Source organism: Jatropha curcas, chromosome 9, assembly GCF_041381405.1.
Source record: "Jatropha curcas cultivar XTBG-Jc1 chromosome 9, XTBG_Jcur_1.0, whole genome shotgun sequence".
Lineage (NCBI taxonomy): Eukaryota > Viridiplantae > Streptophyta > Magnoliopsida > Malpighiales > Euphorbiaceae > Jatropha > Jatropha curcas.
This window is the reverse complement of record NC_143159.1, coordinates 25,553,777-25,577,804: the sequence shown is the minus strand read 5'-3', so window position 1 is coordinate 25,577,804 and position 24,028 is coordinate 25,553,777. Positions and strand designations below refer to the sequence as shown.

The window sequence follows — 24,028 nt, the reverse complement described above, 5'->3', positions numbered from 1 at the left end:
GAGAACAGGCGTGACTAGCACTAACTTGGTCGGTCTTCAGTTTACCAACTGACACGTGTCCCTGTGTGAACCTTTGTTTTTAGTAATCGAAATTTATTAATAATAATAATACTGTAATGGTAGAAAATTATTGGATGCTTAATATTTTTTTGTGTAATATATTGTTGATTTCTTAATGTATTCAGCCAATTCTCAATTTTTTTCAACGCTAATTTATGTATTTTTATTGATTTTTTTTAAAAAAAATGTAATTATTATTCATTCAGTGAACTAAAACCTTCTAAAAATGGAAACAAGTTCAGCTCGTAGTTAATCGATTCTGATTTCATATTTAGCAAAAAGGGTTTTAATTCTCGTTTCGATGCTTTTTTGCAATTACGTCTTTTAAAAAATAATAATAACAATTTAAAAAATGTGGATAAATTTAATTTCCATGAAAAAGTAAATATCGAATAACAAGAGAAAGTAATTATAGATAATGACCAATCTTTAATAATAAATCAATCTCAGTAAATATAAGGAATTAAGAGAGAAAAATTAAATAAGTTTAATAATTAATATTCAAAATTTAAAAATAAAGAAAAATATTTCTAAAAATAAAGAACACTAATCTAAGTCAGTAAATTATAATAATAAAAATCCAAGATAGCGATAACTTTGATTGAAATACACTAGATCTCACACAGATGATTGCAGAATCGACTCGTAGAGTCAGCATACATATTGAGGAGGGTTTTTAAATGTAATTATTTTCTAACTCCGAAAGGGATTGATCTCCCAGCTAACCATTAAGTGGGAGGTGAGAGGAAAAAACACTAAAAGCTTGCTCCTAAGGTTCTGTCGCTCATCTCGCTAAAGAAAATTCTACAATGCATGCATAGTTGGCACCAAAGGGACATGCTTTACTTCAGTAAAAGAAAATGTAGTCTATTACATACAAGAACCATAGGTAACAAGGTTACTAGAGCAAATTGAAAAATTAGACTTTAAAAAAAAAAAAAAAAAAAAGATTTCTGCCTAACAGGAGACAGTGAGTTCCTGTACATTTCTGCTTCATGAATGCTACTGCCTAAGCTGCATATTTTAATTCAGTAGATCGAAGCTCAAAGTTCATTATATATGTGTACCTACATGTCTTGCTTAGGCTTCCGGCTAAGCTCGGAGTAAGGACCGCCCATCAGCTGCAAAATCTCCTCCCACAATCTTTCTGATGATGAATCTGATGAACCTCCACATATCAAATTTGAGCTACATGAGGCCACATACCAATAGTCTGATTCAATTTCCTCTCTCAGCTGATCCAGTTGCCACCCTGCATAACCGACAAAGAATCTGAAATCTTGAGGCTTCAGCACTCCTTTTTTCACAAGTTTTGCAGCTTCGTCCAGACTGTTTCTTGCACCGAAGCACAGGCCAGGGACCACCTCTTCAAGCCCAGGAAGCTTTGCCTTTTCTCCTGTTTTTAACAAAAACATGCTTGCCTCAAGAGGCCCACCAAAATGCAGAGAGCAATCAGCAAATGTGGTTGCTAATTCATTACTATTTGGTTTCATATGTTTGATCTTTTTGTTAAGTGGCCGATTAATGACAACTCCAAATGGCCCTTCCTGTGGATGCCTAGTTCCTGATCTAAGAAGGAGAACAACTGTTCTGTCAAAGGTGCGAACTCCATCAAGTTTTTCAGTGGCAACAAGGACGCAGCCAGTCTCAGGCACTGAAATAGGATGCGCCCATTTCAGGCCAAGCGGTTTGGAATCTCGAGGTGAGCCAGCTTGGTTAGCAGCGTCAGTCTCTGCAATCTCCGCCTGTTAAAACTGTAGATTGTAAGCTCTGAAGTTCTTAGAGCAATTTAATCTATACTAAATTACTCATCGTATTCTGAAGTTATTTAGCCATGAAGCATATCAAGGATTAACCTGGTGCAACAATAATGTTGCTAAATTGTGACCTTGAGATCGCTGTTCAAACTACAAAAACAGTAAGGTTATTAATGGGAAAGCTGCAGGCATTTAAAAGTCACTTGGGCATCCCTAGACTAGACATGAAGCATGGTATCATGTATGCTGAAGCAGATGTCAGTTTTGACAGATAAAGCCCAAAGAAAACCAAACTTATATATCATGACCTTTAGTTCTATTTCACCATCTATTTTGATATCAAAATTATTATTGAACATAAGCAAATATGATTAAAGTGATCCAAAATTCAAACATTAACTAGGATGTTTATTCTTTCCAGTTTCCTTTCTCCTTTATCTGAGACACTAACAGCTAGTTGGATAATAAACACCCCTCAGAATTTTCAAGAAGTAAATCTAGTTTCCTTCACGTGGAACACTTTAGTTGCTGAGTTGAGTAGGATCTGAAAACATCTTATAATGTTGAACATTATTGAATTGATAGAGGAGAATGATGATATTTACCATGTCAGCTAATATAATCTTCTAGAGCTTTAAAAATTACACTGCTGCAACTGGAAAGATAATAATAATATATAACAAGCCCAATCAATAAAGAAACAAATCACCTGCTCCTGAATAACCATTTTTGCTCTGAACTCTCTCCAATCCAAATTTACACCGTGGGATTTCTGGGAAGAATTATCATTTGACTTTTTGTCACCAGGAGAGTTTCCTTTGGAACTATCTCCTCCAGGGATAGACCGATCACCATTTCCTGAAATATCATCACAAAGATATAAACTCTTCTTGAGTTGCAACTTCTGCAGGTTAAAGGTTGAGTTTGTTTCATCCAGTCAATGTTTCAAAATTGACAAATTATTTCCTCAAAAAAACAGTACATCATCATTTCTGTAATTCTCAAGCAAAACAAATTAAGCCGGCTTCTGCAATTTCAAGCTTTATTGGAAAAAAAAATGCTTTATTCAAGCTCTCTTAGATAATTTCAAAACACTTCAGAAATTATAACAAAAAAGCAAAGGCATTCTTCAAACACTAGCCCACTGCCTTGCCTCTCAAATACACTGGACCAATGGTGTAGCCGTGCAGACGCACATATAAGGAGTCACTTAGAGTCCTAGGTCCTAGGTTATGACAATCAAGCATCAGTAAATTACATTGGTCAAGTGCTATACAAACATGCCTTCTTGCTCAAGCGAAAAGATTTGAAGAGAAATATTATGTTCAATCTGACCTAGTGCTATCTGTGTAAGAAAATTAAAAAATGTCAACTCTAGATGTTGTGAAAAGCATATGGTGATTTATTGAAGGACCATAACAGAGTGCCACCCATATACTAGAGGGAAGGAGGGAAGAAGGTAAGAAAAGTCGAACGCAGTATTTATATCAACTAATTATATAAACCACTAAACCACAAGTACTAGCAGCTCGTATCTTAGCCAACACTGAGAGAGTATTTCTTCCTGCTTAAAGATGCTAGTATTTTATCCCCAAGAATAAGCACTAGTGGTTATGCCTTTCATTTTAGAGATTACAGTTTCAAATCAGATATGGATTTAGGTTAGGAGTTACCTAGTAAGAGGGGTTTCTCAAGGAATGCAAGAGGGTTACCCCCTCACAGGAAAAGATGACAGGAAAGGAGAAAGAAGAAAATGAAAACAAAGCCTCCTATTCCTTGATCAAATATTTTGTACAAGATACATATTATTATTCAATTATTTTCAATTGAAGCTGCAAGCAGTCAAGCACCTATAGCTTTCAAGTCAAACTATGCCAATGGAAAAAGTCAAAGCTTAGCCCAAAAACATCTAAAGAAAGGAGGAGCATAGCCTAACAGTATAGAGAAATCAAAACCCCCTTCTTGTGCCCACTCCAGTCAAGATGATATGGACCAAACCCTTCTTCTGCCCAAGATCTACAGGCTATTTTCTTTTTCCCTTTGGACGTCAGGTACGAAAAGGACATAGAGATCAGGGATAGAATCACTGTATTCTTATGGTCACTAAATGCTTTACCCTGTTATACAATTTTCTTGGGCGAATGATTAATTCTTGTTGACGAAGTCCTGTAGAAATCATCAAATCAATAGCAGTAGGTCTTGTTTGAAGAGGTTCAAGTATGGAATGTATAGAAATAATCCCTGTAAAGATAACTATTGCAAGCCACATTAGTTCATCTCTCTAATGCAACTTCCCAAGCGGAAGAGCAAGCTTGAATGTAGTGCAAAGCTTCTGCATGGCTTCTAAAGGTTCCTTCAACACAATTTTCTGGATCTTAAAAATGCTCTCCATTTGCTGGATCTGAAGCAGTCATCTGAAAGGAGCTGATCTTAAAAATGGCTGTCGCTTAAGCATTTGTCATTACCTTAAAGCCACAAGGAATGTATCTAACCAGGCTAAAGCATTTTTATGTTAGAGACAAGCCAACACCAATGACATAACAAGCAGGAATCTATACTTTCACCTTACTATGCACATGCAGAACACTCATCCTGTCCTTTCCAATCCAATTCTACACCCAGTGATAAGTTCTCTCCCTACATATGGAGACCAGCAATTATTTGCAGTCCCATATCTTGGCATAATAACAAACCCCTTAATATCTGTCCCTTCCAAATTGCAGACATTTACAAAGGAGGACTTTATTAACTAAGAAAGTGTTATTTAACCCAAGGCTGTAGCGCTTTTTCTCTGGCTATATAAAGTAGTCGAATCAGAATGAAATAATGGTTTAAATTTTTAAACTAAAAATGGAGAAATGATCAACACAGGACAACCTAGGTAGCAGTAGCAACTAGAAAATAATATGTGATAGCGATGGCAATGATGATCATACCAGGAGGAGAACAACCATGACGGCCATGGAATTCATGAGGACAATGATGATTCTCGCAATGATACATGTACAAGCAAGAAGCAAGAATAGATCTTAATTGATGACCTTGTGCTTTATTTAATTCATGAGACTGAGGCAGATAGCATATTACTGCAAAATCATTATACGTGAACAGTGGCAAAATGTTCCTAAAATGACAATTGGAACCTGCCTATTGAATTAATAAACCATGACAATAAGGCAAAAGAAATCTAAGATAAACAATAATCAGCAGCTTGGGAAAAATCGTGATGAAAATGCTCAAGCAAAGATATCATTATAATCGCTCAAAACAAAGAAAGGATAACATGTGGTGTCAATGCCGATGAGTGAAACATCACATTGAAATAGTAATCAAAAAGTACAAAAATATTTGAATTTCAATAAACATAAGCAAGAGTGATGAATGATCTTTTCATTGCTAGGATGCCTAAAATATGGAAGACAGGTACCCAATGAAAAGCCTTAAAGACATGCACTAACCAGAGAAAACTGTTATAATAAGAGTGTCCATAGTGCTGGCCTCTAGCTGCAAATAGACCCCTATATCAAACTGACTTCATTAACTTGCCATTGTAAAAGTGAATCCATTGCTTAACTATGCTTTGATTACATATAAGCAAACAACTTTTCAATTCAGTCACCAACCTCGAAAAACATTTGATATGAACAGTGGATCAAAACATATTAAATGATATGTTAAAGTTATACTCTAATTTCAGTATAGACACTCCTCAAGTCCATTAAATTAGCTAAAGCACCCACAAATTTTAGATTAGTTGGAAATTAGTTGATTATTTTTATATATTTTCCCTATAAGCCAATGATAGTAAGGTAATTTTTAGCATAATGGTTTGAATTTTTATTACTAGACCTTAAATTGAGTCAATTTATATCTTAGGGGCATAATAAATTGTCTAATTTAGTCTAGAAATATATCCTCAAATAAGAGAGTCCGACTTGCATGTGTTAAGCATAACGCTTTCTCTTCTCTTTCTCTGTTTATCAATCTTCCTGCCCCAAAGGATACATATTACGTAACTCGAATAAAGAAATGCACTTTTTCTGGAACAGGCGAATCTTCCTTGGATTTTCAAATGATACTCCAGGAGTTTGTAACCTAAGCAATCATGTGGTCATCACTCAAAAGCAACAACTACGAAAATATAAAAACCATTTTGGTCGAAATCAAATTTGCCAAGATAATTGGAAATCGAATTGGTTAGTTGGTATGAAGATACAATCAGATAAATAAACAATGGAACTTACAAATAAAGAAAGAGGAGTGGTATGATTTCTCAACATCATTCCACATAAAGGAAGTGCAAAACAATGGCTATGCAATTCCTCTAGAGTTGAAGCTAGTACCTATATCTACATCCTTCATAGGCTAAATGGAAGAAATTCCCTACTTAGAAGGCTTTCTGAGACCGCTCATATTGGTACTATGCAGTGTAGAAAAGTCCATGCTTGATTGGACCTACCAAGCAATCATTAAACCAATAAAGCAAACATAAAAGCCAATCCACCAGAAACTCTTCTCCTCACATCGGATAAGGATGACTTTCTCTAACATATCCGCTTTAATTAGAGTCTTATTATGCAGAGACCTACTGCATGAAGCCAAACACCAATACACCAAATATCCAACCCGACTTTTTTCAGCGTTTATTTACCCTTATAAATGTAAGATTCAAACAATATACACAGATCCCAACTCAATACCAGGTCTTACCAATTAAGAATTTAAAGCCCATGTACATGGATTTGTCAAACCAACATTCAAACCAAATCCATGGAGAAAGTATTGGTTCTGCAAATTGTCAGGACTAAACAGCCAAAGCAGCTTCCCAAACTCAAGACAAGATAATAACCATACCAATACTATAACTTTCCAAATTCAAGTTTTAATCCTTAAAGCATCAATTATTCAGGATGAATGTGAGATTGACCACTGGTATCATATCTCCCTGCACAATGTCCAGAAGGTACTAAAAGCTTCCAACCATGATGTAGAAAAATCCAACTGGTAAGCTAAAACCTCACAGATACCATCTTTTTATCTCACGCTATTTAGAAATGAGATCTACATTCAACTAACAGTCACAAACAAAAATAAAAAAAACCCAGTGACAAATATTCAACTCATACCTGTTACAATCGGAAGATCAACTAAACCCTTTTGAACCATAAAATTCAAGAACACCCGAAAAAAAATAAGCCGTACTTTTTTCAACTCAAGTAAACATGACATAAGACTATATTAGTTCAACTAAACCCTGACGGTTCCCCTGCACCTTACTCTTATGCAAAAATATATCTAAATTGACTATTTCACAAGCTACCTTTGTCCTTCACCACCTAAGAAAAATGACAATTCAGACATTAGTAGGAAGTACTCTCCAGCACTCAATTTACAAAAGTTACGCTTCCTTTTTTTTTTTTTTTTTTTTTTTTGGGGGGGGGGGGGGGTGTTTCTGGAGCAACAAAATCTGTCTTCGGATTTTCAATCCAAACTGAAAAATCGAGATATAAGATTACATCATTGTCTTTTTGGTATCACTCTGTACAAATTGCCTTATGCTAGGATTATGCAACTCTCTATCTTTACTAATAGCTTCCTCCAAGGAAAATTTTGAATTTTTGGCCCAAAAAAGAAAAAAGAGCAAAACTGGAGAAATTGTAGCATTTGCTATTTTCCAGTCTTTTATATGGCTTAAAGACCAAAAAGGAAAAAGTAATAATTTCTATAATATTTTTTGTTCCCAATTTTTCCTGACAAGTGTAGAGTGCATCTTCAAACCGAAATTAAAGTCTTAACTTAGGTACTGATAATCATCAAAGTTACATCCTTCATCTCTCCATAAAGCAACACTGATGCCAAAATGTCCTTCCAAGAAATTCAGCCACCCAACTAAGTACTATGATATATCTCTATTCCTATCACAAAACAAAGCTCAACCAAACTAGGCTACTTATTCTGCTCCATTCTTTATTGCACTAAAATTATCCAAACCATCTTCAAGTAAGCTTCTCCTCCATTACATTTCCAATTTATAACCTATCCCCATCTAATTTCCCATTCAGTCTAATAACAAGTCCAACGATTCTGATTTCAATCTCAAGAACAATATTTTCTTTCAATGTCTAATTTCCTTCACATAAAACACTAGAAATCAATTAAAATTACAATCAGGAAAGATAGATACTGGACCAAACAGGAAACTCGAGAGATAACAACAACACAGGAAGTGAAGGAGGAAGTACAATTACCATTATTATTCTTTTTAGCCATGGCTCTTATGAACAATGAATGATAGCCATAAGAGGAAGAAGAAGAAGAAGAAGAAGAAGACGTGAGCTTCCGCCTCCAAAACCTGAACTCAAGCAGTCTAACTGTTCCAAAATTCCAGGAATTTGGTTTCTCGGGAATCATCGAATAATTCCTTACCGAAAAGGGGCTATGAGTCGAATTCTTCACATGTATTGCCCACGGATCCATGCTTTCAATAAATAAGAGAAACAAACAGAAAAGAGAAGATCAGATTCTCCGGAAAAATTCAATTGAGTGACTGAGCGACTGAGAAGAGATTTCTTTTTTCAATATATATATATTTTTTTTAATCTGAGAAATGAAAACGAAAGAGGATTTCCACTTCTACGTTAGAAACGATGAGTCGATGACAAGGAAAGCGTAAGAAAATCGGTTAACGGATACCTTAATTTTTACTATCCATATAATATATATTTTTTAATTTTTTTATTTAATAATAATATATTATTTATTCAGACTTTTAAGATTATGGATTACTTATTTATTGGTAATAAGGAAAAATAAATTTATATTAATATATTAAATGTTAAAGATAATATTTTTTATATTGATAAAAAGACTATCTAAAAATATAAAACATTATTGCTAAATTGTATTAGAATTGTAACATATATCATTATATCTAAAATATTTTATAATCCAAAATATTATTGCAAATTGTGCTGCTTAAGCTTAACTTCCATATAAATTAAATTATTTGTTTTTATATATTATAATATATATAAATATATATATATTAAATTTTCATTAAGTAATGGAATTATAATTTAATAAAGAGTTGTAATTAAAAATATTAAATAATTATAACGGAAATAGGAGGTGGCTAGAAGTGACATGCTCCTTTAATTTTAAAAATTTTGCTTTATAAAATATAAAAATTTACATTCTACTTATAAAATAGTGAATTTTTTCAATTTCATTCCCCTAGAATTTTAAAATTTTTGCGGCTCTATGTATTTTTTCTAATTTTGTCATCGTGAATGATAGAGTTACAATAATATGATTAACTAATAGAATTAAAATATTATTTTAATTCATTATAATTTATTGCATTATAATTAAACATGTTTATATCTTATTTAATTATAAAAAATTGATAAACATTTCAATTGAATATATGAGATTCAAAAGGAAAAAAATAAATAATTACATCAGTTGAATAATAATAATTTAATAATCGTGCAAGTAAATGTTTCAGTTTATTATTTGAAAATTTCAAAAAAAATGTAATTTCACCTTTCATAATTTAATCAAAATACAAAACCAAATTATTTAAATTAAAGCAAATATAAATTGTATAATTTCTGAAAATTTACATATATAAATTGCTTAAAAATATGAAAATACACAATTTGCACATCATGTGGTTTTATTTTTATTTGAAAATTAAATAATAATAATAATAATAATAATAAAATCAACCTGCTATCTAATCCACAAAAGTGTACTACAACTCCATTTGTTTTCAAAAAAAATTTGCCTTTGAAAAAAAAAAATCTAAATAACTCATTTTCCATTATTTAGTTGTAATATTAAAAATTTTAAATTATGAGATCATAAAAATATGTATAATTATAAAAATTTCATTTTATAAAAAATAATTATTAAATATGAGAAAATTATAAAAAATAATAAATTATAATAGTCACCGGTAATAAATAATATGGCCGACAGTGTCTCATAGCCGATTGCAACTGGTGATTGATAGTTGTAATTACAGGTAATTAATAAATTCAAAATGTATATATTTATAAGATTATATGTCAACGTTTGGAAAACATATTCTTCTATGGAAAATGGAAATTAATTTTCCTCAAAAATGGTTTAGTTTTCCATTAATCAGAAATTTTTTTTCATTTGACTGATTTTCTTAAGCACCGTAAAATATTAGAAACTTTAGAAAATATTGTATTTCCAAGGCAAGTTGTTAGAAAGATAGTGTATTGATTAGTGTCAAAAACCGTAAATTAATATATTAAACGTCGTTTCAAATACAAACTTCAAAGTATAAAATCGAAATTATTATAAACATTTTACTTGAATTGTGTGAATATCACTTTGAGCACAAGAGCAAAAGCACCTATATTTTTTAGGCGGAGCATTAAACGGTTAACCCATATAACCAAATCAAACTACATCAAACCGTCAATTTTGAATCATTTATCTTTTTAAATGATTTAGTTTGATTTACAACTTGATTAACCATTTTCAAAATAATGTGATTTATTTTTTATTTAATTAAATCATTTAAAACCGAATCAAACTGCATCAATAATAAATTTTAAATCTTGATGAGACGTTGATTTAAACCTTGATGAGATGTTGATTTATCTGATAATGATAACTTGTATATTATCTATAAATTCATTAAAATGTTAAATCAACTAATATGAATTCTTTTTTCAAATATTTCAAATCTTCAAAAGGACCTTCTATTATTGATATTTTATGATGTCATTATATTATTACTTTAATTATTATATTTTACATCTAATTTGAATATTTAGAAATACACCTTGTGAATGTGATAGTTTCTTTCTGAAGTCATTTCTTATGTTTTTAATATTGTAGTACTGAAAGAAATTTAATATTTTATGAATAAATTATTATTGGTAAAGTTACACTTGGGTGTATCATTAATGTTACTTATATGTAATATTATTTTTTTTTATAAATTTAAATTGCAGAAATTAATATTTTGTGGTATATGCTTGTTTGTTATAAAAAAACTAAGCACTTTATTGTGATTTAATTTTATTTATTTTCATTAATTAAATAGTTTGATTTGGATTAAATACTCTATAAACTACACGTATCGATTGTAGCTCAGTTAGAAACGCAGGTTACGCATATGGAAAGAGCTATTGAGTTCGATCTCACTAAACACACCTGTAGGGAGCGGCGAAGAACTCTAACTGTGACTCAACTCTCTAGCTAAATTTAGTCGGTCCTTGATAATAAGGTTCGGATACAGATGATTTACAAAAAAAAAAAAAAAAAAAAAAACTCTATAAACTGTAATTTCTGTTTTAATTTAAATTGTTTTAAATTTTACCAAAGCAAACCAAAAAGTTCCCACCCGTATCTATATAAATCGAAAAAATTAAAATTAAAATAATCATAGCCGTTAATAAATGGAAAGGAGATTACTCGAGAAAAGCCAGACAAAGGCAATGAAAGTGACGGTGTGTGGAATATGCCTTTATTTAGGCGAATTATTTTATTGAAAATATCCGCGTATTTTAGCAACTTCAGGCTTTGATCTGACAAGTGTGCGCCGGCGGGTAAATCAACGCACCCTCTCGAACTGTCGAAGACGAGGACGCTTTCCTCTTTTGAAAATTACTAAAGATAATAATAATAATAAATTTAGAGTTAATTATATTTGGATATCTGGATTTTTTAGTTTTTCCTCACGGTTGAGTCTAAGACTTCGATAGTTTTCTGTAAAATAATTTATTAAAAAATAAATGGACGGAAAATATTTTTTTGTCAAAAAAAGATTAAGTCATTTATAAGAAAAATGACTATCCATTTTATAAATTTATATTTTTCTAATTTATTAATCATAAGTAGCTACTATCACTATTCACCGACCACCACCACCAGTCACTACCATCGGGCACTATCACAGGTCATCGGCGACTTTTATAATTTACTATTTTTTTACCTTATTCTCATATTTAACAATAAAATTTTTAAAATACGAAATTTGTATTATTATTATGGTCTTATGAGTTAAAAATTTAATATTTTTAACTAATTTTAAATATTGCAATCAAATAATGAAAAATAAGACATTTGAAAAATATTTTTCAAAGGTAAATTATTTTCCGGAAATAAACGAAACATAAAAATGAAATATTTGTCATTTAAAGTCTAAATTAATAATTTCATACTGTTAGGTGTATTTTACTGAAATTTCTCACTGGAATATCAAGATTAACTTTTTTTTTTCCATTGCTTTGTTTTAGAAATTATTACAATTACAATTACAATTGTTTGTTATCAATTTTTCTCTCAATTTTTTTATTTTGGTTTTAAAAAATTATATATATTACCTTCTGCTTAGACATTTAAATTCCTGGAAACGTCGCTGTCTGTCTCTCGCGGGAAAGGAAGTTATGCTTAAGACGGTTCTTCAAGCTCTTCCGAATTATGTTATGGATCTCTTTCTTCAGCCTAGAACGTTGTGCTTAGAGTTGCAGCAGCTTATGAATGCGTATTGATGGGGCAAAAGGTCTTAATAATGCACGGTGAATTCACTGGATGAATTGGAACCGTCTTTGTTTACCAAGAGGTATGGGTGGTTTGGGTTTTAAAGAGTTGCATGAGTTTAATGTGGCTATGCTGGGTCGACAGGCTTGGTCTTTGATTCTTAACCCTCAAGTCTCTTGTTGCTCGCCTGCTGAAGGCTCGTTATTATCCAAATTCTTTTTTTCTTGAGGCAGAGTTGGGATCGGCTCCGAGCTTTTTATGGCGCAGTTTGTGGGAATCTCGTAAGCTTTTGAAAGCGGGTCTTTATTGGAGGATTGGAACTGGTGATAATGGGTTGGTGCGGAGTGATCCATGGCTCCCTTCGCATCAGTCCTCTATGGTTACCACTGCTCGACCAGATAATTTACAACTGAATTTAGTTTCGGAGCTCATTATTTCAAATGGATGGAATGAACCTTTGCTTAATTCCCTTTTTAATGCAGCAGATAGAGCGGCTATTCTGGCCCTGCCGTTGAGTGTGTTTCCTTCATCGGATCGCATAGCTTGGAAGTTTGATGCTAAAGGAAAATACAGATCAAGAGTGCGTATAGATTCTTGACTCAGTTTGATTTTGCGGGTCTTCCAACTGCGGTTCCAGCCTTATGGAGTAAGCTTTGGCGGTTGCAAGTTCCACCGAAGGTTCGAAATATGATTTGGCGGGCTGCTTCTAATGTTTTACCATGCCTTGAGGTGTTGCAGCAAAGGAGAGTCCCGGTTGCGAATGTTTGCCCTGTCTGCCATGGGTGCTCTGAGTCCGTGATGCATGTGTTAGTGACGTGCCCGGTTGCGAGAAATTGTTGGCTAGCGTCTAATATTGGATGGCAGACTCCCACCGTCTTGACCTTTAAAGATTGGCTTCTGGCTGTTTTCCTTCCGGCAAGGGCCGAGGATGCATCGTTGTTGGCGCTGGTGCGTTGGTCTTTGTGGCAGAACCGGAACGATGTCAATTGGAACAATCGGTGGTCGTCACCTCTGCGGATTCTGTCTCGTGCCCAGGTGATGTTGAGTGATGGCGTCCGAGCTCATTTGCGGGTTAATCCTAATGTAGTGTGTCTGTGGGTTCTAATATTTGGACACGACCAAGAGAAGGGTGGTGGAAGTTGAATGTGGATGCAGCTATCTTTAATGATGGGACTATGGGTATTGGGCTGGTGATTCGTGATGCAAGTGGGACGTTTCTGCATGCTAGAGCTAGGAGGCTCCTGGGTTGTTTTAATTCAAAAGTGACAGAGGCTATAGCTATAAGGGAGGCTCTTAGTTGGATAAAACGTGAAGCTTGGATGAATGTTACTATAGAAACAGATGCCCAATTAGCATGTCTAGCTATTAATGCAAATTGTTATAGGGATTTTAGTGGGTTTGGGATTATTATCTCTGACTTCTCCAGGGATTATTCATGTGCAAGCGGCTTTTGCACATCGATCTGCTAATGGGGTGGCTCATGCTCTTGCTAGCGCATCTCATTTGTTGACAGATTGGGTGGAATGGTCTATTTCACCACCTAGTTGTATTCTTGATGCTTTGCCGCTTGATAGTCGATGATTAATAAACTTCTTATTCTCTTCAAAAAAAATTGAACTCAACAACTTGTTTCAATTATATATTATTTGACATCTTTAACATGGAGATTTCAATTTAATTTTTACAAGTAATTTTTAAATAAGTAATTAACTGAGTAACAGATCTTTTAGAAAATTAGAAAAAAATAAATTTTTTTTCACTAGTAATTTTATTTGAATCTGACTAATTCTAATTTTGATTTAAATATTTGAAGTATTTTGGAAAAATTCAAAATAATTAGGAAAGAAGATTTAAGTTCAATTTTAGTTTTATATATTAACTGACTTATTTAAAAAGATATAAGAACCAATGAGTTGAGAATAAAGAATTTTTTTCTCAAAAATAATTAATTATTAATTAAAAAGTCTTTTTTATGAAACATATATAATAATATATATAATAATATCTGCCTACCCTAATCAAATTTCCTGCCTCCACCCATGAATTGAAATCCAATATGCTTAAAGAACATTGGATATACAACAAGTAACCTTTTTTTTTTTATTCTTGTAGTCAAGATGTCTCGAATTTAAAATTTTTTATTCCTCATATAAATGTAAAGACCAACTACCATATTCGATTGACATTTAATTGGAAATATTACAATATGGAATTGTATAAGTATAAATAAGTAGATACATGTGGATAGATACATATAAAAAAAAAGATTTAAAAATTTTAAATTCATAATTATTTTATGTATTTATTAATTATAAACATTTTTTTTTTGAAAAGTACATCCAATCAAAACCATAGACTAAAGAAAGAATCAAATAAACATGTTCTTAATCTTGACCTTTGTCTGTGTTTTAATCTAGCTGCTCCTAAGAAATCTGATTACTGTTTGCAACATATACGGTGTAGATAAGCTTATTTATGGTGTCCCTTTATTATCTCAAAACACAAAATTCACTTTTACTTTCACTCTAACCAGTATTAATTACTGTGGCTGAGGCTCAATGACTGATTCAAATACCCATTAATTTAGGATCAACTTATTTTATATACTTAAGCTTTTGCAGCTTCCCTCCATTTTATCCACTCATTAACACAATTTTTATATCTATTTCCAAAAAAATTCAAATAAGTTACAACTTTTATTTAAAAAAAAAAAAAAAACAAAACCGGATAAAAAAAAGCTTTCATGAATGTCTAACCTAGAGGCTCCTCCTATGGCCACTTCGGTATGTGCTCATCCTCTATTTATAATTTTTTTAAGTGCTCACTTGCGTGAGTAATTTGTATAATTTTCTCTATTTATATGACTAATGGCTATTTGGTATGAGTGGTCCGATACTCTGATGTTAATTTATGAAATTGTCATTTGTGAACACATAAAATAATGTTATGGGTGAAATTAACCCTATATCTATAATCAGGAAAACATTGGAAATGGGATTATGAGTACAAGAGAAGAGGCTAATGAAGGAAGAAGAGAAAATGTAAGTACTGAAAATACAAGAACTGGACAACAAGGAAGACAAGACTTAGAGAACTGGCTACCAATAACTGCATCTAGGGAAGCCAAGTGGTGGTATTCAACTTTCCACAATGTAACAGCTATGGTGGGTGCTGGTGTTCTTGGCTTGCCTTTTGCATTGTCTCAACTTGGCTGGTATGCTTCCATATATATATATATATATATATATATATATATATATATATATATATCAATCTCTTGCGTAAAAAGGGTATGAGATACTTGTGTGAAAACAGAAAAAAAAAAAAAGTACGTTTGGGCCAAATTGTATCAAAATGGAGCTTATTCAAAACCCTATTAATGATAAACTTGTTATTTTGAGAATTTTGTAGGATTGCTGGAACATCAGCCATAACTATTTCTTGGTTGATAACTTTCTACTCACTTTGGCAACTTATTGAATTACATGAAGTGGTGCCTGGAAAGCGATTTGATAGATATCCAGAACTTGGACAGTTTGCTTTTGGCCCAAAATTAGGGTATTGGATTATCATGCCCCAACAAACACTTGTTCAAGTTGCAACAACCATTGTTTATACAGTAACAGGGGGAAAGTCACTGAAGAAGTTTGTCAATTTGGTCTTTCCAAGACTCAGTAATATCAGACAAACCTACTTCATCCTTTTCTTCACTGTTCTGCAATTTTTGATCTCTCAAACTCCAAATTTTAATTCACTCAAATCAGTTTCCTTACTCGCAGCTGTCATGTCTTTCTGGTAATCTCTCTTTACCTACTAATTCATCATTCTGTCTCTTTATATATACTCCATCTGTCTCAAGATATAAGTCGTTCTGGTGATTATTTTGTCTAAAAATATAAATGGTTTTGAGTTTTCAAGGGATAATAAATAATGGTTTTCTAATGTTACTCTTATTTATGTTAGATACAATAATTAGCTCCACAAGTAATTTTTGATTTTGAGGTAAAAGATAATTTGGCAAACTATCCTTGATTTTATTATAATTTAGAAGAATTAATTGTTTCTTTAATCTTTGTGTAAAAACCTTAAACGACTTGAATTTTTTGCCAGAGGGAGTATATATCAATGGACTGAATCTCAATCTCTTGAAATTTGTTGCAGTTATTCAATGGTGGCTTTTGTAGCATCAACCATTAGGGGGACCGAAAATCACCCGACAAGATATGGAGTTAGATCTCACACAACTCCTGGCATTGTCTTTGATGTTTTAAATGGAATTGGAACTATAGCATTTGCTTATGCAGGACATAGTGTAGTTCTGGAGATACAAGCTACAATCCCATCAACTCCAGAAAATCCTTCCAAAAAGCCCATGTGGAAAGGTGTTGTTCTTGCTTATATCATTGTTATCATTTGTTATCTTTCAGTTGCTGTTTCTGGGTTTTGGGCTTTTGGTGATCTTGTAGAAGATGATGTTCTTATTTCACTGGAAAAGCCCCCCTGGCTCATTGCTGTTGCCAATGTCATGGTGTTTTTCCATGTCCTAGGAAGCTACCAGGTACTTCTGCTCCTAATATTCATACATTTATCAGGTGTTATTATTGCTTAGATTAGGTCTTTGGTTCTATCTATTCAACAAACCAATAAAAAAAAAGGATTGGACTTGTCTGCACCGAATATATAAATTCCAGAATCAAATTAGGGAAAAAAATTATTTTATCTGTGAAATTTGTCATAATTATCTAAGTAATCATATATTTTGTATAAATATTTATAACGTCCTCGATATTGAACTCTATTATATCATTTAGTCGTTTTATTTATAACGTCCCCGAAATTTAGCTCTATCATATCAATTAGTCGTTCTGTCAAAAAAACACATCGTTTGCCGTTAATTTTAAACTAAAAAGACGAAATTAACTTTGTGAAATTTTTTTTTGCCATTCTTGTTATCCATCTTCTCTTTAAAATACCTAAAACTCAAATTTCTCCACTCCCTCAATCCAACATTACTCTTCGTTGCCACAAACCACCACCACCTTGCTGTTAATCACTGTCTCTCCATCATCAAACCACCACTAGAGCTAAAACTCGATACTCAAACCCAATCCAAACATCATCAACCTTCACCAATATCTCTCTTCTTCACTCTTGAATCATCTCTTTTCCTTCCCTTTCAACCAATCTCTATACCTTCTTCTCTCTGCCGTTAAGAACGACGTGCGCCGCCACCGATGTCATATGACAGAGCATTGCACATATCATGGCTACTCCAATAAAACCTCAAATCCTGATTATCTTCCCTGCTAACCACCATAACAATTTTCCTTGAAAAAAACTTATCCAGTAAAACCTCAAATCCTAATTATCTCCCTTTCTATTATGCCTAATTAGATAATTAATAATTATTCCAATTAATTTTGATTATGCGAGAAAATATAAGAAGACCTGCCAATTCTCGGAAGCAAGATTCTATAGAAGATGCATGCATTAAGTTTGAGGGGAGATCTTTTCCTGAAACAAATTAATAATTAATCCAGGTTAAGTAATATCAGAGTCCTTATCAAGTGTTAAAAAAGAAGAAGAAGAATAGTCAGGTAATCCATTTCCTGTAAAAGATGAAGGAAGAGGGAAGAAGGATGAAGATGGCAAAGGCATTTGAATAAACTATATAAATAAATTGACTCGTGCCTTTGGTCATGGCTGCTTTGATGTTAGCATCTTTCCCCCATATGCACTTGAGTCTGCTGCGCTTTCGCCAGACATTCATTGTTCCTTCTGCACCTTTGTACATCAATGAAGGTTCTATTCCTACCTACCCATCAGATGGTGTTTTTTTTTATTATTCCTCTGTGAGCTTTGGCAATTTCGTTGTCCCAGGCCCTACTTTATCAATTTTGGTTTGTGTTTGCCATTTTTGTGTGTTGAGAATAGAGAAAATTGAAACTGGGAGGAGTTGTTAGAATATAAGGCAGTTTGGTCTTTTTATTAAAGGTTAACGGTAAAAAGTGGGCTTTTTTTTTTACAGAATAACCGACAAAACAAATTTTACGGACATTATAAATATTTTTATATTTTATAAATATTTATATAGAAATCAAAGATTATTTAGATAATTATAATAAACATCACGGATGAAATAATTATTTTCCCATTAAACAAATGAAAGTATAAAGGTTTTTTAAATATTTTATCAAATTTTTCTCTTTTTTTTCTCTCAATGCAAAGTTAGGAACACCCTCATTTTAATAAGTACTTATTTTTATTAATTTAGCCCATGGGTGATCCATAAACCGTGATGTTAAACAAGACAATCCCAAAATAGATAAGGTGAGAATACTATTCAAAAAATCTCTATTTTTATCGGTTTGGTCTATGGAAGTCAATATTTCAAATTTAGATAAATAGGTAATTTATAAATAGACTCAGAGATTAAGTTTAGACGAAGTAATTGAATATGGTACAACGTTTGTCCAACAATGCGATTCATTAATCTAGTTAATAAAAAATAAAAAAAACTATTAATTTTTTTTATTGAAAATATTTATCTTAAACAATTAAGAATGACAATTGTTTCTTGTAACAGGTTTTTGCCATGCCAGTTTTTGACCAAATTGAGTCATATTTGGTACTCCAAAAGAATTTCACTCCTGGACGACTTCTTCGCATTGTTGCTCGTACCACATACGTAGGTATGTATTATGGTTTGATTGGTCTTCTCACTTTTGTAAATACTAAGAGGTTTCGAGTTAAATTTGACCAGATTAATGGTTGACTCAGTCAAATAAATTGATTTTCGCTGAATTTTGGTTAAAATAGATTTTAAGGGTAAAGCAACTCATATTTGCCACAAGTTCCCCATTTTACTAATAAATTTATTTTGGTTTAGAAATATAAATTAAAAAAAAAAGTCTTGAAAGTATATTTAATTATTTAAAACACATAAAAATTATATTAAGAACCATTTAATTCATCAATATTGTTGCAGCTTTGACAGGATTTATAGGTATTTGCATCCCATTTTTTGGAGGATTGCTTGGATTTTTTGGTGGGCTCGTTTTCGCATCTACATCATATTTTGTAAGAATAATAATTATTATTATATAGTTTCTCATTATATTTATCCAATTTGAATTGGGAAATATACTTTCTTTGCAGATCCCTTGCATCATGTGGCTCAAAATTCATAAACCAAAGATATGGAGCCTTCATTGGATTGCATCATGGGTAAACTTCATCAAAAACAACTTCAAATATATATGTTTAATGAACTTTGAAATGTAATATATATATATACTAAAAAAAATAGAGTTAAGAGACTAACAAATATCGTAAAACAATCTAAACCCCTTAAAGTAGGGATGAGCAAACGGTCCGTTCGATTCAAACCGAGCCGAACCGATCTCATAAAACACAAATCGAAATTTCTTTATAATAAATCAAAATTTCTTTACATTTGAACCTAACTAGTCGGTTTGGTCTATTTTTGTTGATTTTATCCATTTTAATTTAGTTTTAAGTCCAACTGATGAATTTTTTGTATAACCGAATTGAATTGAATAATAAATTCAGTTCAAACCAAACGAATCGACTAACCGAACCTCTCTTGGATGTCTAACCGAACTGAAATGGATGGGTTCGGTCTGTAGTTTTGCTCACCCCTACCCTAGGGACCATCCAGAATGTGATACTAACAAGATATTTAGAGGTATGACTAGCTAACCAATTTGTACTATAATTTACTTCTCTTTAAACATGATAGAATATGATCTTATTATTGCATTCAACTAATAACTTCTCATAACACAAAGATTTCGCGGGCTTTAAATATAATTTTAATTACATTATATTCTATTACGACTCATTAAATATACATATATATATATATATATATATATGAGACAGTGAGATAGTACTAATTTAATATAAATTTATATTTGTTGGATCGCAGGTTTCTATTATTGTTGGTGTATTGATAGCACTCCTAGCACCTATAGGAGGAGTAAGACAAATAGTAGTTTCAGCTAAAACCTATAAGGTGTTCTCTTAGGAGTTTTTAGATTTTCTAAGTTAGCAATACAGATTGTCTTCATTAAGCTAAGAGTAGGAACTAATTCTAATTGTAAGGTGTTAGAAGAGATTATATGTAATAAATAAATGGAATATTTGTATGATCTCTGTGCCTTTTAGCTCTTGTAACTTTTGTTTTTTCAGTTGTACTCATAGATAGATTTCTGTGTTAATGGAATTAGATATATACAAAACAATATTTGTTCTTATTTTCTTTAATGTGTTTTCTAAAAAGTTGATGGTTTTTTTTTTTTTTAGTAAAACAATTAGTCATATACTTGCATGATGCGCGATTATGTAATTTTGTATTTTTTATTGCATAGATGTAAAGATTTTTTGAAAATTCTCGTGAAATCTATGCTCGCCTCATCACCCTTTACAAATGACAAATCCCAAAATTATGTAAAACACATAAATCATAAAAATGTTATATTATTTAATAATCTATATGTGGCCCATGTGATTAAAGAGCCGGTTCTAATTAAGGTGGCCCAAAATGATGGTTATTGGGCTTAATAGATAAGAGCCAGTTAAGGTTTTAATACCCTTCCTCTGCCTTGTAAAAGTAAAAGGAATCGACAGCTTAGGGTGAACACAGAAGAAAACAAAATAGAAAGTGTGACGGCTACCTCAAATACATACGGTGATAGCTTGTTTGAAAGAACTCATAAAAGAAACTCCCGTAGCTGTTGATTATTCTCTGACCATTGAGAGAAAACTTATGGACAAAAGGCCAGAGGAAGAAACGTAGATCTGCTGTTACGGAGAGAATCGAATTGCCGCAACGAGATAACCCATAACATAGATCTACTGTTACGGATCAAGGTACGCTTCCGATTATTGTATATTCTTGTCAAATAAATTCTATGAACAATAGATCTGGACTATATTAAAGATTATTTAACATGTGGTATCAGAGCCTGTACCTGTTCTAGATTTGTTTGATAGTATTTTGTTTGACTTAATTAATGAAAATTAATTTCGTATTGTGAAATTGATTTATCTGGTATAAGCGAAGCCGAAAATTATAGAAATTGAAAACTGTTTATTTTCTTTATGCTCTATAAATTATTATGCTGTTATTTATAGAGAATGGTTATGACATATTATTAGGTCATGTCATTAAAGTTTTGAGATCTTAATTCAATCTCATAAAAATTTTGCATATATCAATGTTTAATGAATGGAAAACTTGTTAGTCACCAAAGTGGCATTGTTTGGATTATTTTATACATTGATTATGCAATTTTCAATTGTTCATGTTTGTGTGATGCCGTCAAATGACATGAAAGTTAAAACTGAACAATTGAGATAATTGATTATAACTTGTTAGGTTACCCAAAGGTGGACCATTAATTATAATAAATGACATTAAAGAGACTTATCATTAATTAATGAAAAAATAATTAGTTAATGAAAAAATTTTGAATTAATTAATGAAAATTTTTTTGTTTGATCACAGAAATTGAAGCCATTTTAAGAGATTTTTTTTTTTTTACAAATCTATTAAATTATTTGTGATCCAGAGGAATTGAACTCAATCAGACTACATGTAGTTGGCTTAAAATGTAAATATTTATAACAAACTTATTATTATTTTATAGGCATACATCCATTAATCCTCGAATTAATGATCATTGGTACTTATCAATATTTATTGGGATAAAATGGTTGAGACTCATTTCCTCTTAACCGGACAAAAGTGTTGGATTGGAGTTTTGGTTACCACACTGGAAGAGTCGCCTCTGTATGAGTCTTGCACTAGTGACGAAGCTAGAAATATTTTCTAGTGTGGTCATTTTATTTAATTTAATTTTTAACGGGGTCAATTAGATTAAAAACTCTAAAAATTTTCACTTAATGTATATTTTTAATTTTTTTTATCATTTTAATCATATTTTATAAATATTTTTTAAAAAATTGAGTGCATCAATTAACTGCACTTCACATAGGGTGGCACCGCCCATGCCCTGCAGCACTTGAACCAAAAACCAATAAGAGAGCTAACAATTAGTTTTTAAAAGTAATAGACCTGATATAAATTTGTAAATTTATGTGATTTGCTTTGTAATACTCTCGAATTTTCAAAACCTATTATTATCCATACTTTTATATTTCAGTAATTTTCTTTGTAATATCTTCAAGTTTTCAAAAACTTATCATGACTCTACATTTTCATATTGCAATAATTATGTCCCTCGTCCAAACGAAATAACTTTGTAAAACTTCAATAATGACATGGTATTTCTACTTTTTATTTTGGCCAATGATATAATTACTATTAAAATATAAAAATATACGATCAAATTTGAAGGTGTTGTGAGACAAATTTTATAAACTTGAAGAGCAAATATATGGGTTTGGCCAAGAATAATATGTGTTAATTTCACTGCAATGTAAGCACCAATTTTATATTTTTCCCCGTTTTAGTGGGCGTTTTCCTTTGTCGAAAGCGCTAATGAAATTAAAATTGCGTGCTCTTTGAATGAAGAAAGCGAGGGATTTGCTCAAACCCACTCGCCGAAGCTTCCTTTCCCTCGCCAGACCAACAGCGTTTCCTCCTCCTCCTCCTCCTCCTCCTCCTCCCTCTGCTGCTCCTCCTCTACAGGCATTCTCTTTGTTTCTCGCTTTCTGTGTCTGATACATAAAATTGCTAATAATAATTATTTTACCGTTATCTATCAGATGGATTCCTCAGAGCGCTACTGTTACAATCCCAAATTGCAATGGAACCCTGAAGTTGAACACTACTTCATCAAGGCCTACGGAGCTGATCTTTTCTCTCGCATTTCTCATGCACTAACGTACACATCTAACTTATACTCTCTTCTGTCTTCTCTTAAAACTTTGTTGATTGATTTAGACTACTGCAACTGTTATCCTAATTGAGTCAGTTTGCTGTGTTTGGGCGATTCTAGCTTTAACTTTTGGATAGTATTAGTATATTATGGTATTTGATGCCTGTTCTCATTGTGCTTCTCGCTTAAATTTGTTTTCATTAGGCGTCCTTCAAGTTATTCTTGTATTCGTGTTAACACTCTAAAGGCAACAACGGACTCTGTGGTTGAGAAACTTTTGGCTATTATAAAGGAAACTGGGTTTGGAGATTGTTGTACTGAGAGTCCAATTAATGCATCGGATGAAAGGTTGCAAAAGAGTCCCCTCTCTAAGTGCCAAATACCAGGATTGGATTATGTTTTGTTTGTCAAGGGTTCGGGTCCGCACACAATTGATTATGGTTTTGCACCTGGAGCACCTCCCAAGGAGGTAATAGTGAGTAGAAAATGTGCTGAAGCAGTTCTTCGAGGAGCTCAGGTAGGCAGTTTGTAATATTTACATGCATTCAAGGTAAATGCATGGTATGCTTTAAGGGCATCTTAAATGTTATGAAAAAAATCCTTTTGATTACCATCTCTTACTTATCACATTTCAAATTTAATTAATTATTGTGTTTTTGTTTTTCTGTACTCAAAATGCATAGATACTGAAAGCAATTCTTGATTTATGTTTTCGTTGCTAGATTTATGGGGATCAATTATGCTTCCTTGCTTTTCTTCTTCGTATTACTTGTCTTCAGCCATATTGGCTACCTGCCTTTTAAACTGCGTATGTGT

At 32.2% G+C, this 24,028-nt stretch overlaps 4 protein-coding genes across 5 annotated transcripts; 3 read left to right on the top strand and 1 right to left on the bottom strand.

Annotated features, from left to right (window-relative positions):
• Positions 1-881: 881 nt before the first annotated feature.
• On the bottom strand, positions 882-8,502 carry LOC105638222 (electron transporter, putative (DUF179)). Of its 2 annotated transcripts, none has more exons than XM_012222001.4 (3): positions 8,066-8,502; positions 2,527-2,675; positions 882-1,805 (listed from the first exon to the last, which is right to left on the bottom strand). In XM_012222001.4, exons 1-3 carry the CDS (start codon positions 8,292-8,294, stop codon positions 1,128-1,130), a joined length of 1,056 nt encoding a protein of 351 aa, XP_012077391.1. In that variant the 5' UTR covers positions 8,295-8,502; the 3' UTR covers positions 882-1,127. The 2 variants fall into 2 exon arrangements, with proteins under 2 accessions (XP_012077391.1, XP_089582185.1); XM_089726059.1 differs by lacking the exon at positions 8,066-8,502 and adding an exon at positions 4,754-5,690.
• A 3,842-nt stretch (positions 8,503-12,344) lies between these two features.
• Positions 12,345-13,487, top strand: LOC105640513 (uncharacterized). Its single transcript, XM_012224850.1, has 3 exons — positions 12,345-12,366; positions 12,578-12,924; positions 13,083-13,487. The coding sequence occupies exons 1-3, from the start codon at positions 12,345-12,347 to the stop codon at positions 13,485-13,487; spliced, it is 774 nt and encodes a 257-aa protein (XP_012080240.1).
• A 1,500-nt stretch (positions 13,488-14,987) lies between these two features.
• On the top strand, positions 14,988-20,518 carry LOC105638214 (Transmembrane amino acid transporter family protein). The gene is made up of 8 exons (XM_012221994.4): positions 14,988-15,127; positions 15,323-15,558; positions 15,756-16,139; positions 16,506-16,902; positions 18,931-19,036; positions 19,333-19,424; positions 19,503-19,571; positions 20,296-20,518. The coding sequence occupies exons 1-8, from the start codon at positions 15,092-15,094 to the stop codon at positions 20,392-20,394; spliced, it is 1,419 nt and encodes a 472-aa protein (XP_012077384.2). The 5' UTR covers positions 14,988-15,091; the 3' UTR covers positions 20,395-20,518.
• A 2,254-nt stretch (positions 20,519-22,772) lies between these two features.
• Positions 22,773-24,028, top strand: LOC149493907 (rRNA (cytosine-C(5))-methyltransferase NOP2C-like). Its single transcript, XM_089726202.1, has 4 exons — positions 22,773-23,022; positions 23,100-23,218; positions 23,417-23,729; positions 23,935-24,028. Exons 1-4 carry the CDS (start codon positions 22,900-22,902, stop codon positions 24,013-24,015), a joined length of 636 nt encoding a protein of 211 aa, XP_089582328.1. The 5' UTR covers positions 22,773-22,899; the 3' UTR covers positions 24,016-24,028.